This window comes from Canis lupus, chromosome 28 (assembly GCF_003254725.2).
Source record: "Canis lupus dingo isolate Sandy chromosome 28, ASM325472v2, whole genome shotgun sequence".
Lineage (NCBI taxonomy): Eukaryota > Metazoa > Chordata > Mammalia > Carnivora > Canidae > Canis > Canis lupus.
Genome location: NC_064270.1, coordinates 14,524,025 through 14,548,468, shown reverse-complemented (window position 1 = coordinate 14,548,468; position 24,444 = coordinate 14,524,025). Strand labels below are relative to the sequence as shown.

General features: G+C 50.8%; 1 protein-coding gene and 1 long non-coding RNA gene across 11 annotated transcripts; one reads left to right on the top strand and one right to left on the bottom strand.

Moving 5' to 3' along the window:
* The first annotated feature begins 1,546 nt into the window (after window positions 1–1,546).
* Window positions 1,547–20,190, top strand: KCNIP2 (potassium voltage-gated channel interacting protein 2). Of its 9 annotated transcripts, none has more exons than XM_025466991.3 (10): window positions 1,548–1,901; window positions 15,267–15,362; window positions 16,200–16,253; window positions 16,943–17,067; window positions 17,465–17,534; window positions 17,705–17,775; window positions 17,907–18,014; window positions 18,200–18,304; window positions 18,442–18,504; window positions 19,753–20,190. In XM_025466991.3, exons 1-10 carry the CDS (start codon window positions 1,829–1,831, stop codon window positions 19,834–19,836), a joined length of 849 nt encoding a protein of 282 aa, XP_025322776.1. In that variant the 5' UTR covers window positions 1,548–1,828; the 3' UTR covers window positions 19,837–20,190. The 9 variants fall into 9 exon arrangements, with proteins under 9 accessions (XP_035563818.1, XP_025322776.1, XP_025322781.1 ...); XM_025466992.3 differs by having other exon boundaries at window positions 1,549–1,901; window positions 18,814–20,190; XM_035707925.2 differs by lacking the exon at window positions 16,200–16,253 and having other exon boundaries at window positions 1,547–1,901.
* Window positions 9,792–24,412, bottom strand: LOC118352681 (uncharacterized). Of its 2 annotated transcripts, none has more exons than XR_004810211.2 (3): window positions 24,172–24,412; window positions 20,350–20,390; window positions 9,792–10,948 (listed from the first exon to the last, which is right to left on the bottom strand). It is a non-coding gene; the product is annotated as an uncharacterized LOC118352681 (long non-coding RNA). The 2 variants fall into 2 exon arrangements; XR_007406667.1 differs by lacking the exon at window positions 9,792–10,948 and adding an exon at window positions 18,013–18,192.
* Between the last annotated feature and the right edge of the window lie 32 nt (window positions 24,413–24,444).

The window sequence follows — 24,444 nt, the reverse complement described above, 5'->3', positions numbered from 1 at the left end:
TCCCATCTGCCTAGGGCACCCTTGCCTGTCTCCCTCTCCTCCTAAGTCTCCTGGCCCTAGTGGAAGCCAGTTAGCTTCAAAGAGGTGTAGCTTCCCTTGCCTTTGCTACTTATAGATTCCTTTCCTATGAAATGAACAAGGGCATGAAGCAGTAGCAAGACTCCTTGCCCTCCATTGTAAAAGCACATCTTTTGGCCCATTTACCTATATGTTTTAAGAACTCCAGATGGGAGTCCCATCATCATCTAGAATTCAACCCCCAAAGGAGGTGCCCATGCTCTGTCCATGCCCCCAAGGTCGTGCCAGTTTGTGGAGAAACTTCCAGAGCCGGGGGGAGAGCTAGGGCATTGCTCCCAAAGATAATCCTTGTACTTGCTTGTCCCCCTCCTATGCCTGAATTCCTATCACAATTCCTGCTGAGTTAATTGAATCAAGTGTTTGGGAATTAAATCCAATTGAAGACATTAAATGTGCTGGGGTCACTTTAGCTGAAGGTTTCAGTCTTAGCAGGTTACTCCTCCAGAGGAGCCATTGGGCAGGCAGGAAGACCACATAGGATACTGCCACCATACTACTCAGGCCCTCCAAACACTCTCTCCTTCCTTGGGTTGGGGGCTCTTTTGCTAGCAGTCCAGTAAAGAGTCTGGGGAAGGTTATACAAGTGGCTCAGTCACTCAGAAGCCATTCTTAGGAGAGCAGGTGGCAGCCCAGCTCTGTGATAGTCCCTGGTTTCAGAAAAGGAGCTAAACTAAGGGAAGGGAGGTGGGCCTCAAACAAGGGCATTTCTTACTCTGTATCCTCACCTGGATTCCCCACACCAGTCACTCCTCAAATCTTCTAGAAAACAGAAGGAATGTAGGACAGGGCAAGTGATAAGAGAGAAGGGCAGGAAACTTGAAAGGGAAAAAGAAAGGGAACAAAAGAACAAAGTCCTGAGAAACTGACCTGGCTCACTCTTCCTTTTCTTCCAGTGGGCCAATGGGGCTCCTGAGATCAGGGAAGAAGATACCCTCATTGTGAATATGGCTCAGGGACAGCTCTTGCAGGCTGAGGGTTGAGGTCTTTCTGAGAGAAGAGAGAACTGTGGTCCACTGGCCTAAGATGAGCCTCTTAGAGGCTGGGCTGACCTTTGCTCTGAAAACAGACTCTCAGATGCTCTGCATCCCTAACTCCCTCCTAGCAGGGTGGGCACTGGTGAGAGTGCACGGAGACCCGGAGACCCGTATGGGGGAAGAGAACAACAGAGAAGATGGGGGCTGATGTGAGACTGGACAGGTAGCTCAGAGACTTACCCTGGCCAGTGCTGATGGTGGGGGAAGGAGTGCCTAAGAGTTGGGACGGGGAAGGTCCTCACAGTGGGTCCTTTCTGGTCCTGCTCCCTCCTCCACCGCCAGAACCCGTGGCTTCAGGTTTGGGGGTAGTGTTGCTGGAAAACCAGTCTCCCTCCCCGCACTTCCCAGCTCACCCTTTCACCGGGTTCCTCCCCCGAGCTGCAAAGAGGAGGGGGCGGGGGTAGGGGGAGCCAATCCCGGCAGCGTCAAAGGGGGGAGGCGGCGGTGACAGCCGCGGGGAGGGGGCGGGAGGAGAGAGGCGGCTTGGCTCTGGCTCCGTGCTTAGCTCCGCTCTGCCTCCGGCTCTGCGTTCACCTACTGCCCAAGCTTCCTGCTCCTGCCCCAGGACCCCCAGCGGGACCCCTGTCCATCCCAGACTCAGCCCCAGCCCAGACAGCGAGCAACGCCACCAGGGGGCGCCGTGTGAGCGCCCTATCTTGGCCACCCGGCGCCCCCTCCCACGGCCCAGGCGGGACGGGACGGGGGCGCCGGGGGCCATGCGGGGCCAGGGCCGCAAGGAGAGTTTGTCCGATTCCCGAGACCTGGACGGATCTTATGACCAGCTCACAGGTGAGTCAGGGGCTCAAGGGTCGTGGGAGGGAATGTAGATTCCATCCCCCAGACCCTTAAGCCTTTCTGACCCTGGCCAGGCCCTTACTCACACTCTGTCCCATTCCTAAGCACCCTCCAGGCTGTTCCGGCAGCAAGACACTGGGGTCCAAAGCCTTTGGAACCGTGGGGGGTGGGGGGACAGGCAGGCAGGTGGGGAGAGGCAGCAGGTGTGGGCGTGTGACACAAAGCTAGGAGAGTGTCTGGAGTGGGAGGTGTTACGTGCGTGAGCGCCTGTCATTCTTTGTGTGTGTGTCTGTGTGTATATGTGTGTGCGCCTCCCTCAGCTGGTTGCCATGTGCCCTAGGCTTGGTATATTGATAGGGTAAGTGTGATTTTGTTGGCTGTGCAATTGTATGATCTTGTCAGATGTTTGAATAAGGTTGTGTAGGACTCTGTTGTACTAATGAAGTTGTTTTGACCATGTCTCTGTTCAATGTGCAACTCTGTGCTTTGTGCTTTTCTGTATGAAGTGACATGTGACTATCAGAATGTGTCAGGGCTTCACCTTATGGTGGTATGTCTCTTTGTAAGACTTTATGACTGTGACCCTCCTGGGGCAAGCATTGTGTTTTGTGATTGTGAGAATATGCAGATTATATCAGCATTCCATGCTGATTGTGTAGGAGGCAATGTCTTCTGTGGGCTTTTGTGAGTGTCTTGACATGTCTTACCCTTGCTGCCTCTCTGGTTTCCTGGTGTAGAAGGGGGCCTTTACCACACATTTACTGCTTCCCCACATTTTCCACAAACAGCCCAGGTGGACCCAAGGAGGGACACCAGTGTCTGCCCAGCCTGGCTCCCAGGAACAACGCCTGGCCCTTGTGGGGAGTTTTTGGTTAGTGTTGGGTCATCATCTCCCACCCCCAAGAAAGTACTCAGAGATCATTCTTTCAACTGAAGCTCCTTTAGCCCTCAACAACCCTCCCAGAACTTTATCCAATCATGAAGGAAAATATCCCCTCTTCCCCTCCAGACCCAGAAATAGAAGCACTTGGCCTGGAAGGTGCCTTGTGGCCTCCCCAAACCACTTTGCTGCCCAGGCAGGCTCTGTCTCCCACAGTGTGGAGTAACCTGGGCCTGCATATATTTCTGGGTTTAGTAGGCAGACCCATGTGTTTGTGTAGGTGACTGTGTTACCTTGTATACATTTCCATGTGCGTATGTGTTTTCTGTCTCATTGTACAGCCTGCCCGGGAACTTCCAACAATGGATGGGAGGAGGGAGACTGTCTCCTGTGTCTGAAACAAGTTGGGAAGGTGGAGGGAGCCCATGATCCTTGTCTGTCCTTAGGGGAGTGAGGTTAAGTCTCCAGGATGAGGATGACAACTAGGATCTAATGCCTTTAGAGTGTCTCCCATACTCATTGACCCTAGGGAAGCCCTAGTTCCTATGCTGAGACTCCTAGAAGGGAGAGCCTTTTGGCTCAAGCAGGCCCTAGGTGTGCCCTAGATGTGGCTCAGACTCGGATGGACTCCAACGTCCAGCTCTGCTTTGAACTGTGTTCTCACCAACTCAGGATGCTTGAGAGTAGTAAGGCCCCAGGGCGTTCATTAACACCACATTAGTCAGTGTTTGTTTCCTGTTTTAATTGATTCTCCCCTTTAGTGGAATCCTCCCCTCCCCAGTTGGCTATTTGAATCAGAGACTAGGTGAAGGTGGGGAAGCACTTGTATTCCTGGGGAGCAGGAATGGGCTATTACTTTTGCTATCTGGGTCTCACTTTTCTCACCTCTAAAATGGAGAACACTACTTCTTGCTGTCTGCCTCCCAAAGGAAATAGGTCAAATGTTGACAAGTGTCAAGAATGATGCTCATCATCAACATCCTCCTGTAGATAGCTCCACTCACGACTTGGAAAGTAGAAATAGTGTTACCAGGAGCTCTCCTTTCGATTGAGGGCTTATCTTACAACAGGAGACAGATGAGGTTGGGACTCCCCCTGATAAAGTGCTGGGTGCCCTGAGACGCTTGAGCTAAAGCCTGAAGGGGAGTCGTTGTCCGAGGTGCTGAAGAGCGCTCCAGGACAGAGGTACTGCCAGGAGGTCCTAGTTCCCAAAGTGTCTTCCCTGTGCAGGCCCGATTCCTGGGATGGACATGGGGGTAGTCTTTGGTTTCCGTCATTTTGGTCCATCAGGCTGATAGGGAGTCCTTAACTTATCAGGGCATCCGGAGTACCCCAATTACTTACCTCCCCCACTCCCCCAGACCCAAAGCTGGAGATTTTTTTTTTTTTTTTTTTTGGTGGGGAGTGGGGAGAATCTGAAACTCCACTCCGCCCCAGATCTACTCCCTCTGGTCTTCCAAGCCTGGCAGGGCTGCTTGGAAGTGTGGCGTGGTGAGTAAAAGCAGCAATCAGTGGCAGTCCTGTCCAACCTGGAAGCAAAGCAAGGACTAGGGATGACGAGTAGAGAGTTGGGATCTGGCAGGCCAAGGCCTGAACTCGGGTCCCTCCGGTCAGATATATCATTTCCCCAGTCTAGGGCGCCCCCGTGTGGTCATAGGGCAGCCATGCTTACAGAGCTGATTCCAAATGGGGATGTCGCCGCCAAATCAAGTGGCAAAATTTGCATGGAGATTGGAGGTAATGCTTGCCTCGTGAATGTAGAATTTTCTGCCAAAAATACAGGATCCTCCAGTAGGAGGAGTGGAACTATGTCTCTCATGTAGGCTGTCCCAGCAGTTTGAAGGCGTCAGTGGGTCCTGGAAGGGTTTATTTTGGGTACAGCCCTATAGAAAGGAGTCCTGCAAAGGGTTGGGACTGAGACTGAGGCGAGGAGAGCTTCTTCATGCATTTGGCAGGCAGCCAGCATACAATGGGAGAATCTGTGAACCCACTGGAGCAAGATAGAGGGACACAAAGCAGAAAGTTATGAGAGAAAGGAATTCAGAGCAGCCTCTTCTTTGCCACCCCACTACGATGCCCAGTTCCTCCTCCTTCCTCTTGCTCTCCCATTGGTCTAGAAGTATGGAAGTGTGGGAAGTTGCCATGACAACTGTGTCCTGCTTATCCCCTTCACTTCTCCGTGCCAAATTGGGAGGAGGAGGTGTGCGACAGGCAGAGAAGGCAGGGCTGAAGAGGGGCAATAAAGAATAAGGTTCATTATCCCCTCCCCCAGCTCCTTTTTCAAAACCCGTGGGTGCCTACCCTCCCCACTAGAAATCCAGAAAACATTCCCAGAGAAGGCTGTGAGGAGAGTCCGTCCCTTCCCTCCCCCACCCCCGTGCCCCGCCTAGCCCAGTCTAGGAACTGGGTGAGGATAGGTGCTTTAGACGATGGGGGCCGCGGTGCGTTCCCCTGTGCGGCCCGGCGAGTGGAAGAAAACCCTGCGGTCAGAGATTCTGGTCCCGCAGGTCCGGCCCGCCTGCGCCGCCCACTCGAGTGGGGGCGGAGACACGACCGCCCTGGGGCCTTGGGGGCGGAGCTTGGCCAGTGAGCTCTCAGCAGAATCATGAACCGATGCCCCCGCAGGTGCCGGAGCCCGTTGGGGCAGGCAGCGAGATCCCTCTACCAGCTGGTGACTGGGTCGCTGTCGCCAGGTATGAGGAAGGGAGGAAGGGGCTGGACCCTTCGAAAAGTGAGTGAAGTGGGATAAGAGCCTTACAGAGGTGGGGAGGGGAAGGGCCCCTCACAGAGATGGAGGGAGCAGGATCCCTCAAAGGAGAGGGTTTAAAGGGCAAGATCCCTGACAGAGTAGAGCTCGGGATAAGGTCACGTACCTTACCGAGAAGGTAGAGGATAGGAGTCTCCAAAGAGGAAAGGATAGGGATTGGGGACATCATGGTCCTTCAAATGGTGGAGGGTGTGAGGCAGGACTTCTCACAGAGGATAAAGGAGGGGGACTTAAGCAGGTGGATATAAGGGGCAAGGCCCCTTGCAGGGATAAATGGAGGAAACTTGCAGCAGAACAGGGAAAAGACACAAGAACCCTTTACTAAATTACTTGGTTTAATGGGATCTTAAGATGATTGGGATCACTGTCCAGAAGGAATACTGAGGTAGGACTGGACCAACTTAAAGTCAGTTAGGGAGTTCATGAACTGTGGGATGAATAGACTTGTGTAGCATAAGGATTGTATGTCACCGTTTTGTCTATCTCTGGGAGTCTGTATGAACAGGGTTATGCATCACTCGGGTTGTGATCACTGGGGCTGTGCATCCTGGGGGTTGCATATCTCTGGGATTCTGTGACACTGAAACTGCATGTACCTGGGCAATTGTACTTTAAAGTTGGTTTGAGGGTTCCTGAGTCACACTAAGTTACTTCTGTACCTAACACAAGATTGTACCTTGGTGTGGGATGTGTGGAATTTATGACATGAGGATTGTGGATATCATCTCACGGTACTGCTGAGATTTACACACACCTCTGCTTGGGTATCCTTAGGGCTGCCTGGGAAAGGCCCTCCCCACTTGACCCCCAAAAACAAAACAACCTAGCCCTGTGGCATTCTGGGACCTGTAGTTTTCTGGCTCTCTCCATGGTATCCTCTTGAGCTCCTGGAATATAGGTAGGCCTCTCCTAGCCATGTGTTCCCCAGAAGGAGGGGAGATGGGGCTGAGCCAGAGCCATGCTTGGCAGTCTTGGGGAGCATGTGTCCCTCAAGCCCCCTGCTTGGACCTGTCTCCAGTGACAGATGGCTGGAGCCCGGCAAGGCCAGCTCTCAATCACAGCAGGAATGACTTCCAGGCCCCAAAATAGCCCCAAAGCCTAGGAAGGTCATTAATCACCTAATGCAGCTGGGGGCTGCTGTGTCTTTGGCCTGACTGGGGACTGAGAGAAGAGTTCTGAGGTCTTCACTGGCTGGGGTCCTCACTGGGGTATCAAGGACAAGATGAAAGGAGTACAGCTACATAGGGTGGGTCCCTTCATAAGGCAGTATTATTCTGGGTTTGAACTGTGAGAGATGAACAATTGGTAAGAGTATCTCTGCAGTGAAATTTGAGGGACCTCAGGAGGGCCCACCTAATGCTTCAAGATAGTGTTCCCTTGAGCCCTCACTCTGCCTGAAGTGCTTCCATTAAGGGTTTACTCCCTTGGGGAAAAACTAAGTGACACAGGGATGCTTAGGGAGGACAGATCTGGGCAATCTTCTCATAGGGCCCTGGGACTTGAGAGGTCTCAGAGTGGGGAGAAGGGAGAGTCTGAAAAACAACTCACTCTTTCACTTACAGACACCCCCCACACACACACCAGAAGCCTGGTTGATTTAGAACCTTGAGTCACTGTGAGGCTGGGTCAAGGTCTCTGAAGGTTGAGAGTGGGGGGTGTGAGACAGAAAAGGAGGGTCCAGGGACAGGGCAACAGCCTGAAAGGTTGTCAGTTTCTCCATCTGTGAATCGCAGCAGAGAACCAGAAGACGTGGCTATGCTGCCGCCTTCAATCTAGATAGTTTGGCTTGGCATTCAAGACTCCGTGGAATCTGACCCATTTTGGTTTTATCATTTATGGCTCCCCCAACACAAAGTAAGCTACAGTCATCCAAGGTTCCTTGACATTTCCACACACATTGGAAGGACAGGCTGTAAATCTTTACAAAAAAAAAAAAAAAAAAAAAAGGAAGGACAGGTTGACAGATCCTTGATCCTGGTTTAAATCTTTTTTTTTTTTTTCCTGGTTTAAATCTTGATCCATCCTTCATCATCTTTGCTATCTTGGGAAAATCACTTCCTTGAGCCTCAATTCTTTCATCTGCAAAATGGGTATACTACTACTCATTCTGACCATGTTGGCTGTAAACACAGGAGTAATAGACCTTACCTCTCAGGTTAATTATGAGGACTGAGACAATATGTGAAAGTATCCAGAACACAAAATGTGCTCAATAACTGTTGACCCCTTTGTTAAGGTAGACTGTTGACATTTAGCCATCTTTCAAGAACCAGCCCAAAAAATACCCTCTCCCAGTTTTTCCTGGCCTCCCAGTTAGAGAGCTTTTATAGTTAAACAAGCTTTTATAGCTCATTCCATGCCCTGCCTAGAACAGTTCCTACAACATAGTAGACACATACTAAATATGTTTTGAATGAATAGAAGCCTTATAGTTCTCTCAATGGGCTGTCTCTCCCTACCCAGCGGAAGCGAGAACCTTGCTTAGTTTACCTTTGTTCCACAAGCACCAGATCAGAACCTGGCATTCAATTTATGTAAGTCTAATTTTTAAACAACTTTGCCCTTTAGGAGCTTGGAATCTAATTGAGGAAACAGAACTGATCCAGAAAGATCTTAGCGAGGTGACCTCAAGCAAGTCTCTTTATTGCTATAGACCTTGTTTACCTCATCAGTGAAATGGGCACAATACTATTCACTCTACCTCATAGGGTTGTCATGAGAAGCCATCAAGATAACAATGTTTGTGGAAATACTTTGTTAATGAAGAGTTTTAGAAATGTAAGTAGAGGGAGATGTTGTTAATAACAGTAGCAAACACTTCACAGTTACTCTGTGCCAAGAGATATTCTAACAGCTTTCCATATATTCATTGATCCCTCCCAGACCATATGAGATGGGAAACAGAGGCACACAGAGATTAAGAACTTGCTCTGACAAGGGTGACAGAACATGAGAAACTCCTAACTCTGAGAAACAAACAAGTGGAAGGGGAGGTGGGGGGGGGGATGGGGTGACTGGGTGATGGGCACCAAGGGGGGCACTTGATGGGATGAGCGCTGGGTGTTATGCTATATGTTGGCAAATCGAACTCCAATAAAAAAAATATACAAAAAAAAGGAGTGGAGAGGAGAGGAGAGGAGAGGAGGGGAGGGGAGGGGAGGAGGAAAGGAAAGGAAAGGAAAGGAAAGGAAAGGAAAGGAAAGGAAAGGAAAGGAAAGGAAAGGAAAGGAAAGGAAAGGAAAGAAAGAAAGAAGGAAGGAAGGAAGGAAGGAAGGAAGGAAGGAAGGAAGGAAGGAAGGAAGGAAGGAAAGAGAGAGAGAGAGAGAGAAAGAAGGAAGGAAGGAACTAAGAAACTTGCTCTGACAAAGCCAGGATTTGAACCCAAGGAATCTGGTACTCTGGTCTGGCCCACACTATTACCTACCATGCTATGCTGCCTCCTTTTACTATTCCTACTTAATAACATTATAGAATTAGGTGCTACGTTTTGAGGGCCCAACACTGAGTTCACTAGAAATTCAGGTACTGAGGGCTGGATGTCCTGTTAGGTAAGAACTGTAGAACAGGAGAACAGAAAGGAGGGCATTCATAGCAGGAGTAAAGGCACAGAGATAGCACCGAGTTTGATGTGTTTGGGGGACAGTGAGGAGGCCAACCAGTCTGGAAGGGGAGGGGGAATTAAATGCCAGCTGTGGAATGTAGATAGTTGATGGGGAAGTATTTGCTGGTTACATCTGTAAACCTATAATGTCTAAGGTGTGAGAAACCAAAAGCACTCCCCTAGGTTGACTTCTTCCTGGAGGAGGGGGTAGAGGGGCAAGCAGAGGACCAAGCCTGCCTGTGGTGCACCCTTCTTCCCATCCTTTCCACACTTCCCGTTGTTTGGGGGTGGAGGATTAGGAAGGGGTAAAATAGGATGTGAGATGGATGCCTGACCCCCAGTGGTGGCCATGTAGAACTGCAGATCAGTGAATTTCAAATGAAGTGGTAGGGATAGCCCCACCTGGACTTCCACCCAGTGGCTGGAGCTGAGACACATTCATCCCAGGGCTGGACAAGGCAGGAGGGCTCCCTCTGGGGTCAGTCCCCCAAAACTGGGCCTCCTGAGTGGGCAGGCTGTCTAAGAAGGGAGCCAGTGTAGTGTGAAGGTGTAGAGCACAGGCTCAAGGTGAAATGGGTTAAAACTGAGGCTCTGACACTTAGTGATCTTGGTGATTTTTATTTATTTATTTATTTATTTATTTATGATAGGCACACAGTGAGAGAGAGAGAGAGAGAGAGGGATCCCAAGAGGGATCCCTCTTGGTGATTTTCTTAACCTCTTTTAGCTTTAGTTTCACTACCTGTGATGTAGGGATAATGGTACTGCCTTCATACACTTACTGCGAAAACTATTATATTTTTAAAGATTTTTATTTATTTATTCACGAAAGAGGCAGAGACATAAGCAAAGGGAAAAGCAGAATCCCTGCAGAGAGCCTGATGTGGGGCTCCATCTCAGGACCCTGGGATCATGACCTGAGCCAAAGGCAGATGCTCAACCACTGAGCCACCCAGGTGCCCTACTGTGAAAATTAAATGTGATCATGTCTCGGGGTGCCTGCCTAGCTCAGTTAGAAAAGCACGTGACTCTTGATCTTAGAGTTGTAAGTTCTAGCCCCATGTTGAGTGTAGAGATTACTTAAAAAAATATGATAGGAGGGCACTTGATGTAATAAGTGCTGGGCGTTGGGATCCCTGGGTGGCGCAGCAGTTTGGCGCCTGCCTTTGGCCCAGGGCGCGATCCTGGAGACCTGGGATCAAATCCCACGTCGGGCTCCCGGTGCAGGGAGCCTGCTTCTCCCTCTGCCTCTGTCTCTGCCTCTCTCTCTCTCTCTGTGTGACTATCATAAAAAAAATAATAATAATAAATAAGTGCTGGGTGTTATATGCAACTGATGAATCACTAAATTCTACCGCTGAAACCAATAATACGTTGTATTTCAACTAAATTGAATTTAAATTGATTTTTTTAAAAAAGAAAAAAACATGATCAACTCTGTAAGAACGTAATGTATTATCTAGCCCATAGTGAGTGCTCAGTGTTTACCAGCTGTGGCAGGAGTTCAGAGGCTCTTGTCTCTGGCTCACTGGCTCTGCAGGCCTCTCCTCACCCCTACAAACATGAACACCCCCCACACACACCAACAAGGAGCAGGGAAGATGGGGGAGGGGCTCCAGGAATGCTGGGGGGAGGTGAGGGTGGGCCACTTCCTTGGAGGGTACAGACTTCCCTCCAATTCTGGACTTCTCCATCAGCTCAGTAACGTTTTTCAAGGAGCAGGCAAAGCTTTGGCAGATCCTGGGTGGGAGGAAGGAAGAAGCTTGGTCTCTCCTCTCCCAAGGAACCTGAATCTGTGGGTTTCAAAGGTAACCACCGTAAGTCCCCTCCCCGGAAGGTCACAAGAAGGCTAACCAGCCTTTTTCCTGCCCAGGCTGTTGGACCTAATTTTCTTTCCCATGGGCCTCAGTTTCCCTGCCTGTGGAAAGAGTGCTTCCAGCCTCACAGTCTCCATGGCAACCATGGATCGATGTTGGTGGTGTCCTCCTGACTGGAGAGGTCACTGCCTTCTCCCTACTTATATCCTCATCCGGCTCCACGCGGATACAATTACACAATCACTCTAGACCCATACTCCTTATTATAGGACACATCCATACTACCAGTCTTCAGACCGACATCCCACAGCCCTGCTAAACAGATAAACTTCCTATCCCATACACACTCATAAATACTGCAGTGCACTCACACACACATACCATGGACAGCCAGGTCACTTACCCAGATATACAAGACACACACCCATATATGATAGACACATACACATGTAAACCACACACAGGGATACACATAAGAGGAGAAACTCATACTCTACTCTCCACACAGACACAGGAATACACACAAGAAAACACCCAGACACTTATAATATACTCTGACACATATATCTCTAATTTATACATGTGTAACTCATAGTTTCTCTCGTACACATACAGACACACATACAGACACTTACACTGCCCTTCCCTGCCCTCTCCCTAGGCATAGCTCCTCCCTCTGCCCCCCTCCCTTTGGCACTGAGTAGCCATAAAGTGTCTGGGGGAAGCTGTCCTCGGGGATAGAGGCAGGTCACTGCTTTCCTCCTCTGGCCTGGCCTTTTCTGGCCCATATCCTGGCCAAAGGCTCCTGAGAAGATGCCAGTCTGTAGGCTGAAGTAGCCCTGTGAAGAGGAAGAGGCTGTGGCTGGGAGGCTGTGGGGCAGAGGCGGGGTGAGGGGGCGGGGGAGGGAGGAGATCCTGGGAGGGAGAGGGGGAGGGAGGCTGCAGGCGGTCCTACTCAGGCTGGGGAGCCTGAGGGGGAGGAGGTGTGAGGAGGGCTGCCAGTGTGTCTGAGCCTCAGCTGGTGGGGGCCATGCCCCAGGCCCACCATGAACCTGGAGGGGCTAGAGATGGTTGCTGTGCTTGTGGTCCTCGCTCTGTTTGTCAAGGTCCTGGAGCAGTTTGGCCTCTTTGAGCCTGTCTCCTTGGAAGGTAACCCAGGTGTCTGGCTATGTCTGGGCTGCTGACTGGAGGAGCAGCCGCCCAGCAATGCTGGGGAGGAGGTTACTCTGTTTTTATGACTGGGGGCAGGGGGTAAGCATGTTAGTGATGGGATAGGGCATCTGGGGGAGGTAAGGACGGGTGCTTGGGGAACAGGACATCTGAGAGGCAAAGAAGGAAATTCAAGGAGTGGGTCTGGGGGAGGGGCTTCTGGGGAAGGTGAAGAGAGGAGGCCAGGGGCCAGGGTGTTTTGGGGGGGTGCTGAGGGGCACAGCATGGGAGGACTGGGGTATGGAGATGAGGGAGATCCATCTGAGACTGAGGAGAGGTTTGGAGACAGGCAGGACTATCTGGAGTAGAAGAAAGAGGTTCCAGAGTTCCTGAGAAAACACCAGACTTCTGGGGAGTCCCTTTGGGGCCAGGGCCCCACAGTGGCTCTGAAGACATGTGTGAGTGACTCTCCATACCTCCATCCTTGCATGTGTAGTTGTAGAGTGTGCATGGATTCTGTGCGAGAGGTGCAGGGGGTGTGACCATGTGTTCATCTGTGTGAAAAAGAACAAAGTGTGTGACTGTGTGAGACTTTGTATGTGCCAGGGATGTGATTTAATGTGTCAGAGGGATAGGGTGTGTGGCTTTGTGAGATGGTGAATATGACTGTGCTTGAGGGGGACAGGTTGTGTGGCTGGGCCGCTTTGGGTACTGGATTGTGTGTGTGGCTGTTCCCAGAGTTCCCTGAGGAAATACCAGCTTCATACTCAAGGCTTGGAATGGGGGTGGGATCAGGAGGAACAGGAGGAGGAACACTGAATGAGACATTTATAGACCAGCTCTGGCAGGAGGGTAAGGCATAGAACAGATCAGGGACCTTGCTTCCCAAGCCCCCTTGCCACTCCAAGTTTCTCTCAGGATTTCCAGGGCCTGGACATTCTCCACATCACCCCAAAATCTAGTGGGGAGAGTGATATTGGAGGTAGAGAGGGGACCATGTTCTGCCTCCCCCAGAGAGATTTGGCCTCTCCCTCCTCTTCACACCAAGAACTGTGCAGCTCCATAGCACAGCTATTCTGGATTTCCCCCAGGAACAGGAAAGGAACATAGACAAGAACCATGATAGGAGGGCTATTAGGGCAGACCCCAGGGAGAACTGAAAGATGTGAAGGGAGCTGGAGACAAGAGAAGTAGCCAATGAATTGTCTGCTCTAGGGTTCAGTAAAAGCAGGAAACCCCCAACCTACTTTCTGTCCTCTGCTGCATTATCAGAGTGGGGTGGGGAGCAAGGGTTGGTCTTAGATCAACTGGGGTTCATCCAGTTCTGAAAAGATGAAGTCAGTTTGGCTCTGACTTGCCATGCCCTTTAGACTGTTCAGTGGTAAGAGGGGTCATCTAAGAAACCTAGGTGTCCTGTAGGCTAAAGGCAGCCCTTTCCCTTACCACCTTTCAGGAGAGCCTAGAGGAGATAGTCTTGGGAGCAGGGAGGGGATGGTGGGAGGGGGGTCTGGGGGGCCTCGGACATGTGAAGAAGACCAGGAGGTTGGGAGAGGCGGGGGTGCAGCCCTCCTCCCTCCCACCCCACCCCCACTCCCCACCCCACTCCCCGCCCTTCCCAGTCCAGCTTCGACACACCACCGGAGGCCCCAGGCGCAATCCGGCTTCGGGAAACCAAAGTCGGGGCTAATGGAGCCCTGGGCTGGGGGCCAGGCCGCCATCGATCCCCCACTCAGCCCACGGTCTCCCTCCTACCTCTCCATAGCTCTGTGGGGGGAGGGGAAGAAAGGACGTTTTGGAGGGGGAAGCCTTGACTCAAAGCAGTTACCTCCTGGGAGCAGGGCCTGATCCAAGGGTGGAGCCTCGTATGGGGGGGCGGGGCCTACGTAAGAGTTGGGGTGCCCTAGTAACCTACAACCTAAGGAAGTTGGGCCCCTCCAGGAACGGACCCAGGCCAACTTCAGTCAGTGTGCTAGAACCCTGTGGGCTCTGGCCCTAGAGTCTGGAGGTGGGCGCTGCCAGGAGACAGGCACACCAACACATAGCCTCTCCCTGGGATACAATTAGAGCTGTAGGACACCGGTGTAAATAAGGGGAAGTGAGGGGAACCGTGGTCAGTAGCCCTACATTACACCAAAATACTCATCTCCAAGGTCTGTTATTGCTTGCTGTCATGTCACCTTCAAAGACATGGGAGGAGACACACTTTTAGCGTGAATGAGTGAGTTAACTGATGAGGAACTTTGTTCCACTGGCAGGGAGATTCTAGGTGCCTTGGAATGAGGGATTATAGGAAGGAAAGGTGGGAAGAACAAACATGGATTCTGTTGGTGATGTGCAGTCTTAGGTATCTGGGTGCCGTGGACACATAAGTCACAATATGATATGGGTATGTGTCGTGATCTTGATATGTGTCATAATATTATAGGGTCACAGTGTATTGCAGTGTCCTTAGCACACCATGTCGTAATATCCCACGTGTTTTTGTATGATTTGATCACACTGCAATGTAAGATGGCCTATGTGGGTCCTCATGTGTATGGCTTATGCTTTTCCTAGGCCACATTTGTATATGTTTGTATTAAGGGATACTACACGAAAATGTGTACTTGTGTGTGTGTGTGTGTGTGTGTGCACGCGCGCGCATGTATTGGGGCCTGCTTAATTAGATCATTGGGTTTGAGTGAGTTGCTGGGTATCAAGCTGTCCTTGTATGGCATCCATCACTATGATTTATCATTCTATGTGTCACTATACACACTTGTCTATGTGTGTGTGTGTGAGAGAGAGACAGAGACAGAGACAGAGGTGTTCCTACCTAGGCAGTTCCTACCCAGACCTCCCCTCAGAGGTCCACCTATAGCACTGGAGCCAAGGGCACTGGGTCAACAGGCACTGAGGCCATTGCTACCTCCCCTTGGTGGCCTCATTGTCCCCAGCTGCGTCCCATGATACAAGATGCCCGAGTGGACTTTCTATGCCTGTGAAACCCACTGTGCTTCCCTAACCCAGCCCCAGCTACTCTTACCATTCTCATCCAGTCCCCTCCCAACACCCCTTCCCCTCAGGGTCGATTTGCGATGGTGGGGAGGGGAACGGAGGGACAGTAGGGGTTAATGTGCCTTCCTGGGGTCTTCTCTCTTCCCAGGCCACCCTCCAGGGCCCACTAAAAAAGCGCTGAAGCAGCGGTTCCTCAAGCTGCTGCCTTGCTGCGGGCCCCAGGCCCTGCCCTCAGTCAGTGAAAGCAAGTGCCTCTCCTGTGCTTCCGGGGGCGGGGCCCGTTTGTGTCGGGGTGTGACCCGTGTGACAGGAGTGGGCCTGCGTGTGTGTGGGCGTGACCAGTGAGGGGGTGGGCGCTGTGGAGAGGGCGTTAGTAGGTGCTGGGAGGAAGCCGAGGGTGCCGGCGGGGCCGGCTTTGGGGGGCGGGGCCCAAGTGTCTGAGGGAGCCTCGGGTGCCTGGGTGTGGCCGGTGTGGCAGGGCACGAGGCCTGAGACTGTGGGTATGGCCGATGTGGCCGATCGAGACACAGACTGCTACGAGGTCTGTGCGTGGCTTATCTGGGTTGGTGGCTGCGACTGTGGCCGCCCTGCCCGGGGCATGTGGCCCCTGCCCTGCCTGGATGGATGCAGGTGCAGAGGATGGAGCCCGCCTTCATCCAGATGCCAGGATCCTTGGGTTTTCTAGTCCCAGCCAGTCCCCACTTGAGTGGCCTCACTTTGTCTCCTGAGGCCTATTTCCTCGGTTGGGCCTTGCCCAGCCCATAGGATTATACTGAATGTATGGAGGCCCATTTTGTAGTTATTATTTGAGGGTGTCATTGTGTTTGATTCCACTGGGTACCACATGGGGGTAGAATTGGGGAAATGACAGGCGTGAGTCCCACAAGCATGTGTGCGTGGGGTCTGTTCCGTGTGTGTCTATGCTTGTTCATTGTGTGTGCCTCTGTGCGCGGGGCTGGGTGTGTGTGTGTGCATCGTAACACGCAGGTCTTTGAGATTTGCTGTTGAGTGTGAGGGCCGAGGTGTGTGTCTGCAGTTGGCCGGGTCTTCCACTTTCTCGGTGACAATTCGCTCCCTTCAGCATTAGCAGTCCCAGCCTCCCTCCGCCCCCACAGACCCCGCCCGCTGGACCCAGGTGACTTACTGTCCTGGTGGGGGCGGGGGTCGGGCCTTCGGGCGCGTGGGGTGGGGGCACTTGCCTGGGGACTGGATGTTGGGAACTGGGGCAGGACTGAGATGCTGCCAGGGATGAAGCCTTAACTAAGGTTTATTGGTGTCAGGTAGGGGTGGGGTCTGGATGGGCTTGGCTGGAGCTGGGCGGGGCATGGCTCGAGCATGGCTGGGATAGGAGGAGCTTGGCTGGAGGGAAGGGTCTAGGCGGGGCAAGTGTGCCGCTGGCCAGATCAGAGTGGATCAGGGTAGGCGGAGCCTAGATCCCCAGACGCTTCCTCTTTAACCCGTTTTTCTACTCCTCCCTTTCTGGGAGGAAGATGGAGCTAGGGGCCTTCCCCTTGAAGCAGGGATCAAGGGCCCGGGGACCAGCGATGAGTCGGACCCCTGGTTCTGGGGCTAGGCCTGCCCATAGGTGCAGCCAACTGATAGATCTGGAAGCTGACCAGCATCTTGCCTTCATGTCCTCAGACCGGGGTCCAGGGAACTGGCAGGCTGGTGTCTGGTGTTGGCTATGGGGAGGATGGGTGGGTGGGTGGTTTTGAAGAGGGGTGGTGGAGGCCGGGCCTGAGGCGCGGTTGTCCCCCCCTCCACTGCCTCCCTCCCCGCCGCCCCCACCCCCCACCCCCCCCCACCCCCACTCCCCCGCCGCAGACAGCGTGGAGGATGAGTTCGAACTGTCCACGGTGTGTCACCGGCCAGAGGGTCTGGAGCAGCTGCAGGAGCAAACCAAGTTCACGCGCAAGGAACTGCAAGTCCTGTACCGGGGCTTCAAGAATGTGAGTGCAAAGGAAGACCTAACTGAGGGGTGGGGCAGGAAGGGTGGGGCCTATCCTGGACTTCTAAGGTTGGTTGGCCTGGATGCTTTAGGGGTATGAGAAGGAGTGAGAGGGAGGAGGAGGGGCCCCCCTCTTCCCCATAGACCAGATTTCTAGCGGGAGGCTCTGGCGGATTTGAGGCCAGGCAGAGCCTGTAAATCCGCCCTGCTGGTGAGTTCTGTGTTTAAACTTGTGCACTGAGAAGTCTTGCCTTCCCTAAAAGAACTGCGTGGTTAGCCCCCTGGAGACAGGAAGATTTGCTTTCTCTGGGAGTCTGGCATAGAGTAGGTGGTGGTGAGTGGAAGGGGGCTTTGTTTCTGCCCTCAGTCTGGTTTCTAACTCTCCCCCCACCTCCCAGGAATGTCCCAGCGGAATTGTCAATGAGGAGAACTTCAAGCAGATTTACTCTCAGTTCTTTCCTCAAGGAGGTGAGGGGACAAGACCTGAGAGGAAGCAGCTGTCCATCTAGGCTGAGTTGGGGAGAGGGTTCTGGAGGGGCCTGGGAATGCCAAGTGATAAGAGGGGTTTGGGGAACCCCATAGCCATAGCAAGCCCTTTCCTGTCTGAAAGCCAAACTTTTCCATACTTATCTTTACAGACTCCAGCACATATGCCACTTTTCTCTTCAATGCCTTTGACACCAATCATGATGGCTCTGTCAGTTTTGAGGTGAGCTGGAGGAGGTGGGCCAAGGAAGCCTGTTTCCTGAGGCTTCAGGGCCAGGATCCACAGGCCAAACCCAGACTGGGGATTGGGTAAAGGGTATTTGAAAATACAGTTCCTCTCTGTCTCCTTCCCAGGACTTTGTGGCTGGTTTGTCGGTGATTCTTCGGGGAACCATAGATGACAGACTAAACTGGGCCTTCAACTTGTATGACCTCAACAAGGATGGCTGCATCACCAAGGAGGTGTGGGACAACTGAAGAGCTGGAGAGATTTCATGTGTGTGGGGAGGTGCAAAGGGCCCTGAGGAGGAAAACCTGACCAACATATGCTTCCCCAGCAATGGGTGGGGTCTGCCGTGGGCTCTAATCCTCTTGATTTGGAGACTGGAGGCTCTGAAGAGGGATCCTTTTCTCCCTTGGCCTAACAGGAAATGCTTGATATCATGAAATCCATCTATGACATGATGGGCAAGTATACGTATCCTGCACTCCGAGAGGAGGCCCCAAGGGAGCACGTGGAGAGCTTCTTCCAGGTGCCTGGGACTGGGTAGGCTGGAGGGTTCTGGAGTGTAGGGAAGGAGGCAAGGTCCCAGCAGAGAACTTACCTGAGTTCTACCTGCCTCTCTCCTGTCATCCCTCCTGTTCTCTCTACCTGACTACCTTTTTGCAGAAGATGGACAGGAACAAGGATGGCGTGGTGACCATTGAGGAATTCATTGAGTCTTGCCAAAAGGTACAGGCCCCTGCCCTCCACATTTCCATGATCTGGACTCAGGGTCCAATTCAGTGATGTAGGAAAAAAGCTCCTTTGGGCAGAGTATCATCTCCCTAACTTGCCCACACCCCCAAGTTCTGTTCCTTTGCAACTTGGGGATGCCTGTCCCTTCCCTCTTTCAGGTCTCTCTGGGTGTCTCCTCCCTTGCTGCCTCTCTCCATCTCTGAATGTCCCCATTTCAGATGAATGTCCCTCTCTGTGTCCCTGATAAGCTCTTTTTATTTCTCTCTCTCTCTCCAATCTGCCTCTCCCACCCCATGGCTACAGGACGAGAACATCATGAGGTCCATGCAGCTCTTTGACAATGTCATCTAGCTCCCCAGGAAAGGGGGTCAGTTGTCCTGGGGGGACCATACTCTAGCTCTAGTCCAGGTGGAACTCACCCTTCTCTTCCCAGGTCTGTCCTCATCCTAGCCCTGCCCTGGGGGCTGTAGGAATCTAAGAGCCTGGGGATTCAGTGGTCCAGATTGCTGGAGCTAAAGGGGCCAGGGCATGGGCAGAGTGTATCTGTGGGGTGTTCCCAACTCCCAACAGCTCCCACCCCCTTCCTGCCTGACACTCAGTGCTGAGGATGCCCCTGCTATAGGAAATAAATGGTTCTCCACCTTCCATTCCCACTCTAGAAACTACAACACTAGACAAAGTGTCTCCTGCTATGGTGCTTTCCTTATCCCTGATCTCATATGCATTTCCTCTAAGATTTCCTTCTCAGAGAGTCTGCTCTGTCCTCCACACTGACTGACCTTTTAGACCAGGACCTTTGAGAGCCTTGTAGGAGGAGGAAAAGAATGTAGGGAGAGAAATCTTAGGCCTGAGCCTGGTGGTTAGGTCATAGGAGGCTGGGGTAAAATGCAGAAAGGCCTAGTGCTTGTCAGTGACAGCTCAGGCATGCCAGACTATAGCTCTGAGCCCCATAGGTCTGCCAACCCAGGCTATCAGAATATGAATTCCAGGCTCTTTGGAAGACTCTGTCTCCTTGGAAATGCCCCAGAAATGTCCGTACTTTCCTCAGTATTCCAAGAGAGCCTGAGATCCTGATGTCTGGCTCATGCCTCAAACTCCTTCCTCTCCTTCCTTCCTGTTTGTATGGGTGGTGGCAGCAGCAGGGGAATATGAGTGGGAGATCTCCCAGCTGATACCTGCCAAAGCTTCAGCCTACCCTCTCTGATGGCTACAACTTAAGTTTTCATTTACCATTTCTTCTAGACTTGGAGGCATGGAGTGAGTCAGGGACCATCCAGTGGCTGCCTTAGAAGAAAGGGGAAGGAGGGAAGTGGGCATAGCATCTGAACCCAGTGTGGGGGCATTCACTAGAATCTTTGATCTGCCCAGGCTCTATCCCAACCCCCCACATAGCCTCTTCAATTCCTATATAGGGTCTCTTCTTACTCTATTCAATCTACCCAGAGATGCCCCTGTACACACTTAGAAGGCAGGGACTACTCTTGCCATGCTGCCACCCTTTAATATACCTGCTCGTTCTGTTTAGCTCACCCTCCCAGTCAGTCAGGATCTGAGGGGAAGGGCCCTGAGGGAGCCCCTTTTCCCATCTGAACACTGTTGACTGCTTTGCATTTTGGGCTCCTCTGTATATTTTGTAAAATAAAAAATACACTAGATCCAATAAAACACAATGGCTATGCACAGGCTGCTGTCTCTGCCTTTTTGTCCCTCCTGCTCCATCCATACATACCTCACAACACTAACCCCTGCACCTGTTGCCCTTTAGATGCCAAAGAAAGTAGCATAGCCAACCCTTGGTAGGAGATTGAGATGCAGGTTCTGTAAGAGTTGGAGACCTACCTGACCTCAGAGAGGTCCTCATGTGAATCTCTCTCCCACATCTGCAGAGGAGACGAGAGACAGGGTATTAATGTGGCAAAGGTTATGCCAAGCCAGCTGTCTTTTGGCTAGACATTCTGACAAGTTGGATCAAGAATTTCTAATTTACAGACATCTTAGTTAACCTCAAAGTGCTTTCTTTTGAGGAAGGATTTCCTTTAGTTGCTAATGAAAGTTCCTTTGTGGAAACATCCAACCTTGCCTCCAGTATGGACATAGATTCTGTCTATACTCCAGCCAAGAATGAGAGATCAGATGGGGTGGACCCAGGCACTATGGAGCAAATAACACAAAGGGCAATAAAGACTTCTTATGTGGAATGGCTGCCTTTCTTTGTTCTGTTTCTGGAGAGGGGCCATCAGTGATAGGCCTGGCCTCCCATCCTTTCTCTAGGGCACCATTATGCGGTGACTAAGCTTCACCATCCATAAAAGAAGGATTAGGCCTTCTCTTCCATCACTGTACACATTGACAAGGTCAAGGGAGAGTATGGTGTCCAAGAAAGCAAAATTTTACTTCCAGAATCCATCATTTTGTCATCTGGGTGCCCTGCTCACATTATCACACAACTGTCTGCTCCACAAGTCCTTGGATTTCTTTGGGTCACAGCCCCTCTGAGGGATTTGATGAAATTTGTGGGTCTACTGTCCAGAAGAAAAAACATGCACAGTTTTTCATATATTTTTGTATCTCTGAAGCCTGGCCATGGACCTAAGTTTAGAACCTGTGGTAAACAACAACAACAACAAAAGAAACAAAAACAAAAACAAAAACTGTGGTCTACTATTTTTCTCAGCTTTCCATTGTACAGCAAAGGAAACAGGCCCAAAGAGTGGGGAGGACCTGCTCAAGGTTACCTACTGAGTTTATAGGAGGATTGAGACTAAACCCAGTCTTCCAAATCTCTGTCCAGGGTTGCTTTGGGATATAGTTAAGATTTGTGAGTGAAAGATGGATGCCATGCATATCATGCATACTCTAAATCAGTTGACACTGTGGCAGGCTCTCATGGTACATACCCTATACTTTTCCTTTGTGGCACTTCTCAGTTTTTTTTTTTTTTTTTTAATTTTATTTATTTATGATAGTCACACAGAGAGAGAGAGGCAGAGACACAGGCAGAGGGAGAAGCAGGCTCCACGCACCGGAAGCCCGATGTGGGATTCGATCCCGGGTCTCCAGGATCGCGCCCTGGGCCAAAGGCAGGCGCTAAACCGCTGCGCCACCCAGGGATCCCGCACTTCTCAGTTTGTTACCATATATTTATTTTGAGTGATTGTCTTCTTTGATACACTATAAGCTCCTGAGGCCTCCTTGAGTGCCTAGACTAGGTTTCCTGCACCCCGCCATCCTATCCTTGAGGCCTAGCATATAATAGGTATTTAATAGTTGTATGAATAATTATATGGTTGTATATGATTGGATGAATGGGTGTGGTGAGTGTGTGTATTTATCTCAGTTAAGTGTGGAGATCATCTCTATGTTTTAGGGTAGATTCAAGTTTAAGGGAAGTTGAAGTCTGAGGCTGAGTAAGGAGAGAAGTGCCCCCAGAACACACAAATGGGATCCAGAAAAAAGCAGCAGTTTGGCATTCTGATAACTTTTTTCTGGCCACTGGTTGAATTCTGAATGTTGTCAACTACTCCATGTCAAAACACTCCTTTTATGCCTTCTGGCATTTCATACTCTCCTGGGTTTTTCCTCTTGCCTTTCTGGCCACTGCTTCTCAGCACCTGTTTGTAGACTCATCCTTTTCAACTGGAATTCTATTTTTTTTTTTTCAACTGGAATTCTAAACGTTGAACACCATAGCTCAGACCTGAGTCTCCTCCGAATCACATCCAGTCCTACAGCTTTAAACACCATCTATATGCAGAGGATTCCTAAGTTTATATCCCCAGACTTCTCTGAATTTCAAAAACCATACATCCAATTGCCTATTTGACATATTCATGTGGACCTGTAATAGTCAAACTTAACATGTTCAAAATGGAGCTTTGATTGATGCTTTTTCAGTCCTCCCATCTCTACAATGACACCATCTACATAGTTGCTCAGGTCAAAATTTAGTAGTCTTCATTTCTTCCTCTTCCTCTGACTCCCTAATTTTTTTATTTTTATTTTTATTTCTAGTTTTTAATTTTTAAATTATTTTTATTTTTAAGTAATCTCTATGCCCAACATGGGGCTCAAACTCATGATTCCCAGATTTTACCAACTGAGCCAGGCAGGTACCCCCTCCCTTTACTCCTTTAATCAATCACCAATTCTACCACCGAAGATGACCACTGCTCTTTCCTAGCCAAGCCACTATCATGGCTCACTCACAGATAACTTATTTTTCCATCTGAAGTAGTCCTTCCTTGCTGTGGTTACTCTTTATCACGTTATTTGATTTCCTCTCTTCGTGGCACTTATTACAAACTGAGACCCTGTGTACATACTGAATTTATTATGTTTCTCTAACCAGTATTTAAACTCTGTGGGTGGGCAGCCCAGGTGGCTCAGCGGTTTAACGCTGCCTTCAGCCCAGGGCATGATCCTGGAGTCCCAGGATTAAGTCCCACATCGGGCTCCCTGTGTGGAGCCTGCTTCTCCCTCCGCCTATGTCTCTGCCTCTCTCTCTCTCTCTCTCATGAATAAATAAATAAAATCTTAAAAAAGAAAAAAAAAAAAACCTCTGTGGGTGCAGTGCCCTATTTCATTCATTCCACAGGTATTTATCATAGGCTTACTAATCTCTGGTACCTGTTGGAGGTACTAGGGGGGAGAGGTGTGGTTTGGAGAGGAGAGTGTGTGACAAGAACTTCCCTTCAAGTTTGAGCAGCACAGACATGGAAAGTAGATCTTGCCTAGGCCATGGACCCCAGAGTCTGAACACTAGATGAAATAGTGGCTGCTGACTTGCTAGCAGTTGCCACTGAAAGTGTCATGAGACTAAGGGCTGGGGTCAGCTGGAATGATAACCCAATAATCCCCCAAGGAACCACAATATACAGTGAAGCTGCTTATGGCTTCCAACTGTTTTCACAAGAGGTCCCTTAAGAAAATGTTTGCTTCTCACTCCCATCTCAACACTACAGGACTAAAAAAGAAGAGGGACTATAAGAGTACCTGGAGCTACAAGTTGGGCTACTGCTAGAGGATTTGAATATGATATTACCAATATTAAGTCTTAACGATCAGAATGAGAATGAGACTGAGATGATCATTTCACATTTATACCTCACAAGCTGAAACAGATTTCTTAACTGGCATAAATGTAAACAAAGTGCATTATAATAGGACTACAAGAAGCTCTGAGCACAAACAGTCGCAAAGGGGACCCAAGCCCATCTAGGGCTCTGGGAGGGATTCTTTATTCATTTTTTAAAAGGGATCCCTGGGTGGCGCAGCGGTTTGGCGCCTGCCTTTGGCCCAGGGCGCGATCCTGGAGACCCCGGATGGAATCCCACGTCGGGCTCCCGGTGCATGGAGCCTGCTTCTCCCTCTGCCTGTGTCTCTGCCTCTCTCTCTCTCTCTCTATGTGACTATCATAAAAAAAAAAAAAGATTTATTTATTCATGAGAGACAGAGGGAGAAGCAGGCTCCATGCAGGGAGCTCGATGCAGGACTCGACCCCAGGACTCCAAGGCGCCAAAACCGCTGAGCCACCCAGGGATTCCCCCCCTGGGAATGACTTCTTAAGGAAATGATGTTTATGCTACGGCACAAGGTTCTTTCTCCCTTAGACACAGTTCACGCTCCCCATCCCCCAAAATGTCAGACTTTTTCACCTCTCACCACAACTGTACTGCTCCACGAGCCTGGAGGATTCTCTCCGCTTCCCCCTCCTCAGTCTAACTCGTACTCATCCTTTATGCTCCAGCTCAAAAGCAAAGCCATGGCTGCCACCTCTCTCCAAAGGAGGATTAAGCCAGTCCCTCCTCTGAGCTCCTGCAACACTTGGGTACACTGTGTGGGGATTGTGCATGTACTTGCTTGTCTCCACCACCATACTGTGAGCTCATAGTGGCCCAAGAGCCCAGCACGAGGCCAGCTCACTTGGTCTCTGCC